The following is an 18024-nucleotide window of genomic DNA, read 5'->3' as shown; positions in this document are numbered from 1 at the left end:
ACCTTAGGTTGCAGTGCTGCTGGGATGTTCACAAAGGACAACAGAACCTATTTTACCAGGTTTGCAAGCATGCACAACGACAAAAAATATTTCAATCTCACGTCCTAGCTATATATGGGATACCACTGATGGGATATAACTCGTGGAACGAGGAAAGATTTCAGAAATGCTGAGCATAGAAGTGCACAGCTAGAAGCTGGATTCAGACACTGAGCCACAACGCACTGCAGAACTTAAAACTTAGGTTCACTTTCAGCAAAAACACTGCAAAAGAAAAGTGAAAATGATAATAATTACTCTGAAAAACTTTTGCGGGTCTGCATGAAGCTGAAATACATTTAGGTGAATACTGTTGCTCATACTGCACAAAACCAGCAAGGATTAAAAACTGTATTTTGTATTTACTATTCAAGTGGCAGGGTATTTTAAACTACATTCCTTCAGGAACCTTATCTTTCCCTCTTCCCACAGTGGAAGAGCTGTGTGGTGCATGAAGGAGTCAGCAGATGGCACCCATGGCCCTCGGTACAACCAGAGCGCACACACCCTGAGAGCCTTCAGCTCACACACACTGCATTATTCACAGTGTGTGGAGGTTTTCTTCCCTACCAGCCAGGATTTTCCTCTGTATAGTGTAAACAGTTTAAATGTTTATAAATTAAGTTTATCTTCACTATCAAGGTGACTTGCTGCATGATTATTAAGTGCAAAGAGAGATCACAAGTGGAACAGTGCTTACACTTTCATAATTTTAATCTTACATTCCACCCCACTTTTCAGAAATGATGCATCTGTGTGAGAATGCTAGTTTCAAATATACCCTCTCACCTCACTAAACACACACCTGAGGCATGACCTAAAAAAAAAAAAAAAATAGAAAAAAAGAAAAACCACATACAGATGCTGACTCAGCTATACCATAAAGCTCAAAAACACAGGAAGCATTAACAAGAGCCTAGAGTTTTCCTAAAAGTCAGTATCACAGAACACTGACACAACTCATGTTTTACAGGTCTGGAGTTAACAGCAGTCCATATGCTACAAGAACATGGATAAAGGATACCTGAAGGTCCTTCAAAAACAAAGCAAGGTAGGGAGGGCATTAACCACTAATGCAGAAGTAAAAAAAAAACCAAAGCAGGTACTGAATATTTTTAAGAGATCAGCCTATCCAGAAACTGTATTTGCAGTGCCTAAAATACATAAAATCCTGAAGACGTCACTGTCTTCATACGACTGAGTTTATGAAGAATTTTCTGAGAATCTAGTGCCTGCCAATGTTTGTGTTCAGACTCCATCATCTCTTCTCCCCTTCAGTTATACTACTAGAAAGGAATTAGTTGGGTTTTTCACATGAGATTAATTCTTATACCAAGTGTGCAGATCTGAGCAAGGCTGGTTTTTTACTTCCCAGTTTGTAAGAGAAAGAATGGGATGGAAAAATACAGAGTTGTGCTAGGAATGGAAGAGACATGCTCCAGAAAAATCTCATCTTCAGTAAAGGTACTGATAAGGCAGATATCCATCTCTCTCTGTTTCAAGACTAACAAGTATCAGATAAGGATTTAATTCTTAGACCTGAAGTAAACACACAAAACACAGACATTGCTTAGACAAGCTATTTTCAGCTGTTGCTTTTGTTGTCACTACACAACGTCAGATCTCACATCTCAAATCAACAGAAAGTCTACAGTGCAGTAGGGTTTTGAATAGATAATCAGAACTATGCTTCAGTAAGTGACAGCTCCACAAAAATTTCCCAAAATCTAAATACATGCACAGGACACACTGCATCTGCTATATGTAGGTCATAAACCAGCAGGGAGTCAGAAAAACAGTAATGGTGATAGATTAACACAATCAGTGAAGAATAAAACAATTTATTTGGGAAAGACTTATTAAAAGGTCTAAGCTTTATTATTTAAATCATTTGGAAGTGGAATATAAAAAAGGAAGACAGATTATCTTCCTAAAAAATACTTCTGTACCATTTGTGCTGTGTTTCTCCCTCTAACTGTGAGACAAACAGGAGCAATTAGAGTGTACATGGAAGCAGCTGCATCACAGAGCACACAGCAGGTATAATGGACACTACAGGTAAAGACATATCTGAAAGGAAGATTTGTAGCTACAGATACAAAAGATAAAGGGAATTCCAGAAGGACACAGGAAGGGAGGACAGCATAACACTGCTCTGTGACATATTTCTGAAGCTCCTGTTGGCAGCAGCAGACTTTTAAGGAATTTGAAACTGTTTATGACCAAAACCTCTAAGTCTGACAGTGAGCAACACTCCTGCTCATTTATCCAGAGGATCGGGATCACTAGCACATAAGAACAGAATGTCTAGAAGTTGCACATTAAAGCATATAATCATTATATAACCTGAATTGTCTCTGTGCTTTTTAAAGAGACATTCTTGGGAGAGTCCACCCAAATGCATTGCAAAGGCAAGAAAGCAAAAGCAACCAGTGTCAGAAGAAAGTAAACTCGCTAATGCACATGAAAAATGTTTGATACTGCATAGGAGGCATCCCCTGGGCCAGGGCCTGCGTGGTGTCAGTGTTCCATCTGTACATGGCCCTGACCCAGGAACTGAAGGAAAACCAAGTAAAAATAACTCCAGTTCCCAAACTGGCAGAAGGCTGATTTAGACAGCCCTGTGGCTCAATGCAACACAATCTCAGCCATGTGAAATACCCATTCCCTTCACTTCAACACTGGTGGTATTTCAGCCTGAGTGAACTGACTGTACTTTCAGTCAGGGATACCATGAACTCCAGCTGTTAAACAAAACCAAAAAAAAAACCCAAAAGCTTTAAGAAGAAACATCTTGAAAAGTAGAAAAATAATCAGCATTCAAAGGGGTCACGAAGAATAAAAACAGAAGAGACACACATTGCTTGACTTCATTGTGGCTTTTGGAAGGTAGTCCCATGGTGCACACCAGTCTGTTACTGAGGCCTTAAAACAGGGCCAACTCCCCCTCAGTCGGGAGCTGATACCTCATTTCCTAGCATCTTCTGAAGCTTCCAGTTTTGTTCTTTCCTTGTAAGCCAGCCACACACTCGAAGCAGAGGGACAAAACCATCAGATTTCTCCCCAGTATTAGTTCTAGTAGCATGAAATGCAGAACAGTTTCTAAACGATTGCATACTGCAGTCTTACAATGTCTTTATGCTTTTAAAACGCAGTGCAAGGCCCGTTAAAGACAGCGCATACCAACGTGAATCCACCCTGCTGCAGGGTAATAGATGCCTTCATTACTCTCTTGCCAGGGATACTGTAATTCCTTTTTCCCATCCTACTGCCATATTAACTTCCAGCTCATTAGTCTCTATCACATGCAAGGTTTCTCTTATCCCTCTGAGACACACACGCCCCATCTACCACATCTGCAATGCCTCTGCTATTGTATTAAGTTTCAAAGCCCAATCACAAGTCATGTAACTTAAGCAGGGTTAAGTGTCCAGAAAATGCAGTCAAATTAGAAGAACCAAACCAAAAAGTAATCACATTAAAGCAAGACCATTAAAAAAAAAGGACAAGATACCTTACTTTGAAAACCATTCATGCACTCATACTACACAGGGAACTGAGAGCTTCAACAAACTCCTCAGCTGATGGAATGGTATAGTTTTCCAGCAGATCTGTTGCCCAAGGATTAGATCTAAGAACACCACCATGGAGAAACCCTTGCACTACTGTAACAAATGCTAAAATTTCCATCAACTGGAATTCATCTGGTACGGAAGAAAACATGTTTTCAAATGCACCAAGTAATTGGTAATTCCTTTCACTCTCATCTCCCATCTTTGTGCTCAAATATTTTGCAGAATTTGTCTTAATCAGTGCCACAATCCTAAAGCTGCCATCTCTCCCTTCTCCACTGTTTTACCTCTAACCACCTTCCCATACTCCTCATTTTCTAAGACAATATTCCTCCTCAAGCCATCCCCATTTTACCCACCTCTACTAAGCATTCATTTATTAATTAAACTCTGGTGCAGTGTTCTTAACATATTTTATATGAAAGATTAGTGAAATTCCCTTAAATAACTGGTAATGTTGCAAATTTACTGTTTTGAATGTGATTAAGCCAGAATGTTGCTCCTGTACATGCAGTGTCTGTGCGCTGCTAATGAAGGTTGACCTTCATTTAGATGTCTTTTCCTTGGGCCAGAAAACTGATATCAGAATTTGTGGATGGATTAGGACCTCTGATGGTATTAAAATAAGGAACAGCTGCTGCCTTAACCACATTAGAATGGCTTTACTGCACTTTTTGATTACTATCAGCTACAAAACCAGTATTTTTGTTGACTTCAAAGTGACAGTTTGCTGGATGAAGGGCAAAACTTCGTTTGGTTATTAGCAGATATTTGTTGATAAGAACTACTTGCTGGAACAAATCAAATACTTTTATACAAATTACATAAAGGCAGCTTTTCCCCTTTAGAGCTGTAACTCCTGCTTGTATCACCAGATACCAGAAGGGTTGACTTCTTGCTTTAATACACAGTGTGCCAGCATAAGTTTCAATTAAACACAAGGAAGTTCCTGGCTGTGGTTTATTCCAAGTGTGATCTGGTGTCCATCTCCTTGGTTTTATATTGCTTTATAAAAATGCTACACCTTAGACTGCCAGACAAGAAAAAAAGGAGAACAAAACAAACAGAAGTAACACTGGTCAAGAATAGCAAGTATCACCAGTTAGAATAAATCCAAACCTCTCAAACTTAGGAAATAGAATAAACTTGCATAGAGAGATCGCTGCCAAGTTCTCCTGCTTATCATCCCAGAAAGTGGCACATCCTGCTACCATCATGGGAAAAAAAAAAAAAGGCTCAGTATTCTATATACATGCAGTCAAACTGATATTTTCAAGCAGGATAATGAGAAGGTAAAAACCACCACCACCAAAACTTCTGTCAACAGAAGTCCCTGGTTGAACTCCCTGTTCCAGCTAACACTGCTGGAGCTCAGAAGAAAGCCACACTAGCCTCAGTGTTCCAGGCCAGACCCAACTTCCTTAAATATCAAAAGGCATTTGAGTCCAGGAATTCAGTTCAACATACCACAGGAGACAAATAACTGCAAAGTGGAATTTTAATCTAAATTTGTATAGTGTTTAGGGATATCTAAATCAGACCTACCCAGAGTTTATCCTACAATGTCCATTGTGCTAGAGAAAGGAGTAATTAAGAGAATGATTCTTTACTGACTTATACATAAGACCTTGCAATTTCCTGTGGCTCCCAGAGCCTATTTTCTCATGCCATAAGAGAATGTCTCAAACCTTGGCATGGATTTACCAACACCTTTGTTAAAATGTCTCATTATTCAAAACTCTGTATATTTTAGTCAAGCCGATAAGAAAATCATATTCCTGTACAAAAAAAAATTGAAATGCTTACCCTGAATGGTCTTTTCCCAGGAAAGTTTTCCCACCCACCCTGGTTTGAGATAATGCATTCCCTCAAGACTACAGGGTAGAACACGACCACAGAAAGCCAGCATTAGAAGAATTTTTCCATAGTTGCTCTTAAGGAAAAAAGTACGTTTCCAAATTTAAAAAGCAGACAGTAACTGCTGTCTTGAGTGTTCTGGAAAGAACATTAATCAGTTTATTTTTGTAATTTACAAACTACTAGTATAGTTAGCCACTTTGAAGCACTACTCCAAATTTCAGCTGCAAGGAACACAGGCCTACCTTTAACCCAGTTGGTTTTTTGCCAGGCACATTCTCCCATCGAAACAAGGGCATTTGTGCTACCAAGTACCCTGTGCAGGGATGGGAAAATAACCTCAAGTACTGTATAAATTGTGAGAGAGCATCCACATTGCAGACAGTGGCCTTTCAGGCTCAGAAATACTTGTTGCTTGCTTTTTGGTTGGTTGACAGTTTTTTGTTTGTATAATAAAACAACAAAACAAACCAACCCCACAAAACACCACAACACATTTTCATCACAGGAATTAAACATTGATTGAATTGAGGAATATTCAGAGCTTGGTAATTCCTGGATGCCAGTGGGATAATGGTGACCAAGTGTACCTACTGCTTGCATGGGACGCAGTGGGCTGTTACAAGTGCCCCACCTCAGTATGCCCTTCACGTTTCTTTGGTGGCTATCAAATCATAAAGCTTATGCATATTTCCAGAGAAACAGTAGAAATGCCAAAGCCTTTTGGTAAAAGCCAAAACCAGCCAAGAGGGAGGATGGAAGGAATGACTAAACTAGACAAACAACTCCTTACAGCTCCTTTAGAAATTCTGCAGATCACCTCAGAGGAAATTCCCATCAAACCCTATATACATATATGAATGCAAACTGTCTTGTTAACAGCTACAAGAGCAACCTTAAATAATCTCTTTATAAATATGTATTAAAATTCTGAATATGCAAACCATACCAATCAAAATTAATTCATTTTCTCCCTCCAAACCAGAATGAATACTCAGTAAGTCCTAAATGTCAATGAAGGTTAACTTCCCTACTGCCCTTTCTCCAGTGAAGCCTCAGCACCTTACCATTACCAAGGGTTGAGACCTACAGAGTTCCAGACACTCAGATGCTTTGTGGATCTTACTGACAGTTGTGTTTAGATAGTTCATAAGCTACAGTATGTGCAACTTCATGAAGCTACTGCTTTTCTTATCTGAACTCTTCAATAGAATTCACAACTGACCTATGAGTAAAGCACAGAACAAGAGCTCCACAGAGGAGCTGTTACACCACATTCCATTCCATGTGCCAATACAGAGCTGACCGGCAAGTTCTAGCAGCTACAGTGGGAAGTAATGTAAGGAAGGTTTATGCATGACAAATATAAAGCCATATAACAGTTTGGGTTGGAAGGGACATCAAAAATCATCTAGATCAAAACCCCTGGCCATGGGCAGTGACACCTTCTACTAGACCAGGTTGCTCTAAGCCCCATCCAACCTGGCCTTGAACACCAACAGGGATGGGGCATCCACAGCTTCTCTGGGCAACCTGTGCCAGTGCCTCACCACCATTATGGTAAAGAATTTTTTCTGAATATCTAGTATCAACCTACCCTACTTCAATTTAAGGCCATTTTAAGGACAAATATCAATAGCTCTTTTCCAGTTGTAGACAGAACTTTTTCCAGTTTTCCAGTTGTAGAGAGAATAAGGCTGAAAAAGTCAGGATTATCACTCCAGCAGGCAGATGGGATATCAGATGCAGAGCATGGAAGGTCACAGGTCTTTTCAGACAAAATACTGCATTGCACCGAGATAGTTCATAGGAAGAGTATTTGAAATTAGTTACAGAAAAGAAGTAATACACTGGAAAAAGAAATTTAGACTGCATGCTTTTCAGAGCAAGAACAGCCCCCAATAGCTTTATTCTAGTGCTTCCATGATTATACAAAAAGGCAGTGCTTAGCTGTCTGTAAACCACCACCCAGGGAAGAGTACAAAATAGGATTCCCAGAGGGCAGTTATGATTCACGGAAGGCTACAGGAGCCATGTCCTTCTTTGCAAGCTCTCTGCATTTTCATTTCATTACATGCATAGACAGTGTAAGTCAAGAAACACTTCCATTTTTATAGAATGTCAGGGAATAACATTTATCCCATTTATAAAGCAGGACAAAGCAAACTAGGTAGAGATTCTGCAGCACAAGGCACAGTCTGCTTCAAGTGGCAGTTTCTGATAATGTTATCACATCAACCACTAACAACCTTAAAAGGCAGAAAAACTGAAAGTAAAACAAAGGAACAGCAAGTGTACCAGGAAGACAGAATGAAGCCTGCGTTCCTTTCCAGCCTTGGAGTGTGACTTCATCTCTGCTAGGGTGACCTTCCACTGAGTCCAGGCTTGAATACTAATATTAGACTAAAAGGAAGTGTGCCACCCTTTAAATATAATGATGACTCAACACCTAGAGGCTTCAGTGATGTAATATGACCAAAGAGATTCTGGCTTCACAATCTAGATTTTTAAAAATTAAGTCAAAAGGACCAGATCTTCCCCTGCAGACATAAAGCCTGCCTAGAGCTTCCCAGATCATGCCTTGAATTAGCCTCGAGGAAAAGGGAACCAAAGAAGCATTTCACACATGGCAGCAGACACACTGGCTCCACTTTGTTTAAAAGGAGCACTGAACAGGCACATTTCAATTATCTGCATCAGAGTCAAAGCATTAGCAGAAAGTTTCAGTTCCAGAATTAACATATAAAAGTTAAAGGCAACAGACAGACCACTGAGCTGTCCAGTGTCTTTTACTGCACCTTAAAAATAAAAATAGCAGCATGAAGATGTGCTTTGTTGAGAAACTGAGTGCAAGTACTAAGGAAAAGAGCCTTTCCAAGTAAGGCTACAGAGTTCTCTTAAAGCATCATCCTTTGACAAATATTCCAGCACTCATTTGAGGTAGCCTTAAATATTTTTCAAGGCCCAAGTTCTACAAAATATTTTTTTAGGGGGAAAAAAAAAAAGTCAAAGGAAGTCTAACACAGCCTATTGCAGTAAGAGCAAGTAGTCACTCAATATATGTAAATAAAGTTGTACTGTGAAAGAATCCCTCATGAAAATAGTAACTGTTTTCATAGTAAAGTCCTTCTATTAAAGTAGGATTATCTTTTCCATTGACTTGTTGGTTTGACTTCTCTTTCCTTCCCCACCCAGCCTCCAATAATCTCATGGTTCAGGAAATGCATTTTTAATCACCTTTATTTCCCAATCTTGCATTCACACACTGACCCTTTTCATCAGAAGAAATAGGATACATGCCAACAAATGTTCACAGAATCACAGACTGATGGAGGTTGGAAGTGACCTCTGGAGGTTATCTTGTCCAATCCACCCCTGCCCAAGCACAGTCATCTAGAGCCCAGCTGCCCAGGACCATGTCCAGATAGCTTTGGAATACCTCCACGGAGAGAGAGACTGCACCACATCCCTGGGCACCCTGTGCCAGCACTCAGTTACCATCACAGTAAAAAAGTGTTCCCTGATGTTCAGAGGCAACCTTCTGTGTTTCAGTTTATGCCCTTGGCCTGGCACTTGACACTACTGAAAAGTGCCTGGAGTTGTCTTTGTACCCTGTCTTCAGGTGTTTATATACACTGGTAAGATCCACTTGAACCTTCTCTTCTCTAGCTCAGTTCCAGCTCTCTTGGCCTTTCTTCATAGCAGACAGGCTCCAGTCCCTTCACCTTGATGGCCTCTCCAGTATATCTATGTCTTCCTAGTAGTGGGAAGTCCAGAACTGGACACAGTTTTGATCACTATATTTCTCATGCAAAAATAACAACAATATCTCCTATTGGTTTAAATTACATTGGCAAGAAAAAGCACTTAATGGACTTCAGTTAGTATTTCCTAGGCAGCTTCAACCTAACTAAAATGCTCTGAAACTGATGAATCATTCTTTAACTGAAATAAAAACTATCAAGTTTAATCGGTGCTCCTTTCAATTTCAGCCAAAGGAATAGGGGGGAAAAAAAGGAGCACAGAGCCTCTAAAACAGCTTGAGGAAACATATCCTGCCCTCACGTAAGCATATTCTAATAATGACAGCTTTGTGTAAGCACCTCCTGAGGCATTACAGCATCTGAAGAAACCATCTTAAGAGAGAAAGATGAGAGACTTTGACAGTGTCCCTACCCGTCTCAGCCTGAAGGAAGTTTGAGCCACAGCACAGAAAGGATGGCTTTACAAAGCAGTGAAATACGCATAACAAAAGCACAACAGAAAGGTTACAGTCGGGAAAGTTTAAGGGCTATGGGCAGCAATTAGCTGCTAAAACACACACATATGCCCCCTTAGGAGTTATCAGAGTCATTGCACTTTGGCTGACCAACATAGTTGCTTTATCAGACAAGCTAAAGAGAGCAGCACCTCCCATTCTGTCACATTATCAGCCAAAAATAACAGTCTCAATTCTGCCCTATCTCACTCACGTAAGTAGTCCCATCAATTTTTCCAAGAGATGCAACAAATCCCAGGGTTTAGGAGTAATTTTATTTTTAGCTGCTTCACAGTAAGACTTCCATGACCCAACCAAATCAGTGCTGCACACTGCAAAAACTAAAATAATCTGCCCCTACCATTAACAGTTTATATGCCAAAACAAATGATCAGAACACAGGATGGTGATGGGGACACAGCTGAATGTGACCCTAGTTTTGAAACAGGATAATCTGCTTCACACCTGTGGGGTAATCTACTTCACACCTTTGCTGGTTTTTAAAAATTAAAAAGCTCTGTATTTTCTAGTACACTGTAAAGGAGGTAGAACTCCATTTCCTGTACAAAGGAGCAGGCTGTCCATGATGGGAGTGGAGATAAGCAAAGCCACTTCCCTTTGATCCAGCAAGCTGTTACCCTAGTGAAGATGCTAAGCCATCCTGAGCAAATCCTTCACTGCCCAAGTTATCAACCCAGTTATCTGGGGCATTCTCCTCATCTACGCAGAGATTTCTTTCCAAGAACATAGGCCTCAAAGGTGAGGAAATAATTTTTGACCAGATTCTGTTACTGTAGCAAAATCTGATACATGTAGGCAGTACTAACCTATATTCCCCCTTTTTCTGCCTGTGTTTAAGGGCAGTCACTTCTACGCAACTTCCTTGAGGACTGATGGCAACATTCCTTCAGATCCCAGGGCCCACAGCTCTTCAAATTTGCTATGGAGAGACCTCAGGGTGCCAGCTAGAAAACTCAAGTCTGGCCTGATACAGTGTCTTTGCCTTCAAAGGACATAGCCTTCAGCTGCAAGAATTCCTCAACTTCAGAAAATGAAAGTCCAAACTCAGGCTCCCTACAGATGCTGTCATCACTTTTGGCAGGCAACACAGAATCCTTTCTAAGAAGGATTGTAGATGCACAATACTGGGGAAAGGCCTCTCAGACACTTCAGGTAACAACTTGAAAGCTGCCAGCACAAATTCCTTACATTAATACTGTTGCATGCTAAAGCCACTCAGAACTTCATTACATAAATAATATTCAAATATTTAAGATCAGACACCACACCAAAACAATCATTTACACTGACAGGTTTCTCTGGCTTTCTTTAATAGCTAACTTGTAACTTCCAAACCAATCATACCTTCACTTTCCTCCTAAAAGTGCAGGAGTCAGGAGTAAGAGTCAAAAACACAACAAAAAAACTTTACTTCCTGTAGAACGAGTAACACAATGAAATGACTGTAGATACAACCATTACTCTGGTATGAGCTTTAAAAAGTTTAGTGTATCATTACATATACTTTGGATCAATATATAATTGAGGATATGATTGTTAGCAGCTTTTATTAACTGTGATCATGTGAGATTTTAAATTTTACCTTAGTAACCTGACAATATTTCATTTTGAATTCACATATGCTCTTATCTTGCAGCAACAGTTATTAATAGAAAGGATTATGGGTATTAATCAACTGGGAACACAAGTACATGTTCCATAGGAATAATAAAAGCCATAATCAACTCCTCAGGTTCTTGGGTTTAATGAGGAATCTGAAGGTAATCCCATCTAGTTAAATATAGACTTACAGGAGTAACTACTTACCTGCAGAACAGAGCTGTTCAATCCACAGCATCGACAGACAGTGTACAGACCTGCACGTGGCACAGAATATCCACCTCCACAACCCAGCTGCTATTCTTAAGACACATCCTTAAGTCCTGCAAGTCTTTGGGGATTGCTATCCCACATACTTACATAACCACCTATTCCATTTTCTAACTAAGCCATCAGCTAAATACTAGACTACAGCTCTCAAAAGGGAAAGCTCAGGAGCAAGTGGGGATAGAATCTCTGCAGGATGAAGAGAGATTCTCCAGTTCTAGACAGGCTCCTGTTTTTTGCCTTTACAACTGGACTTTCAGACCCCTTTAGCTTTCGTCAAGTTTATTACCAGATGGTGATAAAATTCTGCAAAATGGCAGAACATAAATGCAGAACATGATAGCAAAAGGCCTTACATACAGTAAGATGGGACACTGTTTTCCAAAACTGCAATTCAGACTGTAGGATTTTGTATACATAAATATGACTGTTTGTTTAGCGCTGTGGTATGAACCTTTATTTTATTTTAATTTATATTACTCAAACATAAACAAGGCAGTATTATGGAAGACAAAGACACCTAAAAAATTAAGCCAAAACAATTCCACTTGTGCAGCCTGAACAGATGCTACTTTCAGTACCTTTAACTGGAAGCCTGTGTCCTTGGAAGTCTTGTTTTTTCTCTCTTTTATCTGGTAATTTCCCCACTAAAGATACTTTGCCCATCCTGGTAAGACCTGGTCCCAGTGAATTTGCAGTTTTATCTGGATACCTCAGACAGTTCCAGCCAAAACCCACTTAACCACTGCCAGCTTGCTTCTGAATTGAATATTCTGAACAGGACAGTCAAGTAGCCTCAGATGTGCCTAAAACAATTAGCACAGCCTCATTTCATCAGACAATAAAGCCCCAAGCTATCAGTTATATATTCCTGTCAACTCTATCAGGAAGAATACTCAGCTAAAAAACAGGAACTGAATGCTTCCTGCAAAAGTTGATTTGTTGAAAATTATTATTTCAAGAGCATGCTGTTCTCAACATTCCATTTCAGACTAATTGCAGTTAAAAATATGAAGTTTCTCTTGTCTCTATTTAATCTGTAAATTCTAAAATGAATGCTAGTGAGGACATCATATTGCAGATAACTTAAAACACTTCAGACCTTCTCTCTCTCTCCAACTACACGAAAGGAGGTTGTAGTGAGGTGGGTGCTGGTCTCTTTTCCAGATTAGCAATCAGTACGACATAAGGAAATGGTCTCAAGGCATGCCAGGGGAGGTTTAGATTGGATATTAGGAAAATTTCTTCACAAAAGGGTTGTGAAGCATTGGAACAGGCTGCCCAGGGAAGTGGTTGAGTCACCATCCCCAGAGTGATTTAAAAGCTATGTGCATATGTGGCACTGAGGGACACAGTTTAGTGGTGGACTTGGCAGTGCTGAGTTAACAGTTGGACTTGATGATGTTAGAGGTTTTTTCCAACCTAAAGATTCTCTAATTCTATGAGAAATACAGAAAGGCAGCCTCCCATCACAGTGGTATGTGATTGGCAAGTGAGAGAAAGCATCACATCTTTAACTTCGCCACTGCCACCATGACTGCAGCTACAGTTGCCATGAAGACACAAACCTGCATTTCAGTATTCTGCAAAACTGAAGAAAAACATTTTTGTTGACCTCAGCTGATAAAAAGGCTTTAAGTTCTTGTAATAAACATCGTGGCAGAGCCCTGTTGTTACTTTCGAAAGAAGTCATATTTGTGATTGAGTTTCTTTACGCAAGACAGATGAAACTTCCACAAACAAATATCAAGCATAGGTTTCTCTTACACAGAAAACATGGAAACTGACACTGTACCTTACTGTCCTCATCTTCAAAGACAGACTGGTGAACATTGCAGGCAAAGAGAGAATTCGGGAGATCGTTGAAATCAATTATTTCATGAAAATCTTCCTCTGCAAAACATCTCTTTAAACTGTTGTCTCCATTTATAGAGTAGAGTAAGAACTGTCCTCCATCCTCCGGGATGCAGCCGTAGTGACCGAGGCCCCGCATTCCAAAGAAGTATGAGTCTCCCCTCATCCCTGGCAGCATGGAAAACAGACACACCGTTACGCTACATACACAAGTTAACCCAGAAATTCTTAGTTTGAAGAAACTAAATGTCACATTATTTTAAGGCAACAACTAACCCCTGACCCAGGGCACTAAGACTAGTTTCACCAAGGTTCATAAAGGGCCTTGGTTTTAGCTTAATTTATTAGAACAGCAAAGACCTAAGTATATCAGCACAAGATGATGAACACAAGAAGTGAGGCATTATTTAAGGGTCCCTTGCCTTAAAAAAATACTGTGCAGTCTTTGGGTTTAAGAGAGCCATGTTTGTTACTGGGAAGGCAGGCTGGGGCTTCTGAGCTTGCAGCCAGCTTAGGAAACAATGTGCTGGCTAAGAAGAAAATGCATATAACTTTGAAAATTAAGCCAGGCATCAAATCTAAGGGAGGGTAGAGAAAACAGTATGAGCATGGAATCATCAAAAAGCAGTACAAATAAGACATATCACCACTACAAAGAATAAAGCCATTTTTTTCCAGAGTTTAAGTATAGAACATACCCTGGTTTTCCACACCCAGTAGCAATTTCTTTGTATCTTAATCACATTAGAAAGCAAATAAAGTTAGGACATAAGCAGACTCAAGATGGTTCTCAGCACTTTCAGGAAAGTCCTGCAGACTTTGGATCTTTTACCCCAAATGCATCAGAGTAGAAAGATAATTTTAAGACACACAGAAGTAACAAGCCCATACATGAAACTTCATACTGGCCCAGGGGAGTAAGTCAAGGTCCAATCAATTATCAGTATGTTAATTAGTATAAAATTTAGCAGTCCTGTAGCACAAGTGTAATAGACATCAAGTTATGACCCCTATAGAGCTCCAGTAAGGTGACTAGAAGCTTACTGGATAATAATTCCCTTATATTTGTTTCTTTCAATAACAACATATAATCATTAGCTGCTTTACCTCCCCATGAAGAGTTAGAGAGTTACATAAACCAGTGTGCTCATCTGCTTCAGATCTGCCCTCGCCCTACTGCATACTTGCTATTCTCTATAAATAGCTGTAAATATTAGCTCAAATAAACTATATAGAACTGGTGTCCAAAATTAAACCCTATGGGTTATTACACTTAATCTCAGTAAAGCTGAATTATGGAGCTAATTTGCCATGCCTGTGTCTTTCATATAACCTCTGCTCTGCTGCTGCTCTGAAATTAGATTTGGCTGATGACAGAGTACATCATTCCACAACCTTATGTTATGGAAATATCAGTAATTGCTATTGCTGAGGTCTCAGGGCTAATGACAGAAGTTCTCAAGAAAACACAGTGAAGTCATGCTCAAAAGTATCAGCTTGGACCACTGAGTCTATGCTTATCACAGTCAAATCATGTGAGACAGATTTATTAACCAGTATTAGAACCACCAAGGTTGGAAGGAGGATGCAGAGGTCATCTAGCCTGAGCCACAAGGTCACACCAGGGTAATTCAGGACTTGTCCAGAGGTCCATGCTGGACACCAACACCACTCACAGTGTATGCCATCATCTGCAGAGAGCTGGTAGGGCACGGGATCTTAGCTGTCCTCCTTTTCCAGGTAGTAAAGTATGTTACACAGCTAAAACCAGAATTGTTTCCTAGTCCTGTAGTCTATGCATGTAATTTATGAGGGAGAGGATGCAGTGGATGTGAGGAAGCAGGTGGAATATGAAAGCCTCAGGACAGTCACTCCTTTTTACTGTGTTAACCTGAAGACAGGTTTGTAGGCTATCAACTTCCTTTTCACAAGCTCAGTCTGATATTAGCACAACTAGCTCCAACTAATTTCAGTTTCGCAATTTAATTGTAATTGGAAAACAAAGCCCAAACAAATGACAGAGGAGATGGCTACAATTTCAGCAGCACACTGAAGTAGAGTGATAGCAGAGCTCACTGTCACAGCAACATTGCCTTTCGTAGCTGAACCAACTCAATTAAACCTAGTATTACTCTACATTTTGGTGTAAACATACCCAGGCAAGTACTACAAAGAAATCCTCACAGCAGCCAGAAACTTTAACTCAGAATGCAATACTTTCTCCAGCAGAAAGTATTAATAGATCATGCCCTCCAAAACCGATCATCTCTAAGCATGTTTGTCATCATGTCTAGCCTGTGTCATTATGTTTATGAAAATAAACCTCAAGCCCAGTGTGTTACAAAATATAATCTACATGGCAGAGCAGGCTCATGCCAGTCTGTATGAAGCACTTCATTCACTACTTCAGTCAGGTAAGACACTTACTATTTTATAGTCACACTGCTAAAACCCTTCTTCCCCCACAGGCATTAAGCTGGAAGAGTATGTTCAGCAGAGAGGGATGTTTCAAAGCCAACTTTATACAACAAACTCAAGAGAATAAAGACGACACAGGCTGACACTCAAATTTGTAGGAATTTGGCTTATGAATGTTAAAGCTAACTTCATGGTAGCTAACAAGTTTCATACATCCCTTCCCAATGCATAATAAAGTTGCTAGGGTGTGAAGAGAAACAATCGCAATCTACTGACAGAAATCAGAAAAGTGTACGCGCTTCCTCACTGAACAGTTGTTTATTTTTCTCTCCTGGGAGAGTCATTTTATAAGGTATTAGATAGGAAAGCTTTCGAGTTAAGAATTCAGAAAAAACACTACGACAAGCAACAAAACAGGATTTTAAGTTACAACTGTGAAGTTCAGGTTTTTAACCATCTTAGTTGGCAGTAACAAAATGAGCATACACTACAGCAGCCAAGACCAGAAATTAATAAATACTTACATTATGTGGCAGTAGTTTTGCTCTGCTAGAGCTCTTTAAGAGCTTACTTCTTTTTCAGCCAGTTATTGAGACAGATTTGCCCAGTGGGGCTTGGGTATTGGCCAAGTCTTTTTAAGTCACTGTCTCACATGCCTTTTGAGCAGCTCTTTTTCAAGACTTGTAGGTAGGTGTCTATGCCTGCACATGCCTCTTCTATACTTCAGATATTCCCAGAATTCTGATCAGTATTCCCTCCACTAGCAAGTCAACTTGGAACACCCTGATTATAAAATTCTCTGCCCAATTTAAGATGGGACCTGCAGGGTTAAGAATATCTGTATAGAATAACTACTGTTTCACACATTTTGCTTTGCTATATAAGGTCCATGTACTGCATAATATTAAGCACAGCACCACAGTTAAAATAGAAATCTCACTAACAAAGGACATAACATATTTCCCCAGAGAAATAAACTGCCTATGAGCCTGAGCTCAAGGATAATCACAGGGGACAAACATACTTGAATCAACATTTGTTAGCACACTTCAAACCCTTGGGCTATAAATTCAGACTCTGACTGGACAAACTAGCACTTCTGCCAAAAGATGCAACATAATCTGTCATGCATCTTGAGCTTCTCACTTCCAACACCAGCCACTTACATACACAGCAAAATGCCCCACACTACCTTCCCTAGTGGAGAAAGCATCTCCTGCTCCAACTCTTGGTACAGCCACACAAAGTGAATCAGTTAGAAGAAAAGAACAGGCCTAGGAAAAAAAATTTGGGCTTAACTCCACTAGGTAGGTCCATTCAGTAAGAAACTGACCTGATTCACTTCATGGCTGCATTTGTAGCAAACATTGAAGAAAAAATAGTTAAGTTTGGGAATGGGCAGGAAATAAGCAAACGTTAGCCTTGTACTTTTTAGCAACAAACCTACTTAAATCATTCATGAAATTGCAAGCCGAGTTTTCACAGCTCTGCACGAACTCCATAAATCACCATATTTGAAGTTATCTTCAGTCAGTCATGAACTGGAAAACTTACCTTTTTCACACTATAAATAACATCACACACTTAAACAAAACAAATCATACTACACATCCTTTATTATGTCTGTCAAATACGTTAAGGCTCAGGTGTTCTGTCAGTAGTGCTTTGTGGCTTCTTTGAATTTACTTAGCCCCTTCAGGCAGCCTTCTAGCAAAAAAATATTCTCTTTCCAATTATTCTACTAATTTAGAACAAAAGAATTTATGTTTCAAATCCCTTAAAACAATTAAGTCTAAGTCATGTATAATCCATGAACTGGATTTCCATATAAAATAAACCCAATTAAAAGTAATCTTTTATGTAACTATAATACAATCATCAGATCACATTCCCATTTTTATTAAAGCTCCTTTCCACAGCTTCTGACAAAATAAGTTAGCTTCCCCCTCTTAGGGTCCTTTTCATATTATGAAAAAAAAAAAGGCCAAAAAAAAAAAAAAGCCCAGACATCCACATAAGAGTAAACTGTACTTACCTTATTTTTAAAATACAATGAGTTCAAATTGAGTTGTGCATTACCTTCTCCCTTCCCAAACCAGGAAATTTTTCAAATACTTAGGATACCAAAGTTGTCTTACA

General features: G+C 39.6%; 1 protein-coding gene across 1 annotated transcript in view; it reads right to left on the bottom strand.

Moving 5' to 3' along the window:
- Positions 1–13633, bottom strand: part of RCAN2 (regulator of calcineurin 2) — a 72477-nt gene extending 58844 nt beyond the window's left edge. The window contains exon 1 of the mRNA XM_009069986.1: positions 13409–13633. Coding sequence (XP_009068234.1) covers positions 13409–13633 — 225 coding nt within the window. The remainder of the gene's footprint in view (positions 1–13408) is intronic.
- Between the last annotated feature and the right edge of the window lie 4391 nt (positions 13634–18024).

This window comes from Acanthisitta chloris, unplaced genomic scaffold (assembly GCF_000695815.1).
Source record: "Acanthisitta chloris isolate BGI_N310 unplaced genomic scaffold, ASM69581v1 scaffold3972, whole genome shotgun sequence".
Taxonomy (NCBI): Eukaryota; Metazoa; Chordata; class Aves; order Passeriformes; family Acanthisittidae; genus Acanthisitta; species Acanthisitta chloris.
The sequence above is the reverse complement of the archived record's forward strand: the minus strand, read 5'-3'. Positions and strand labels throughout refer to the sequence as shown.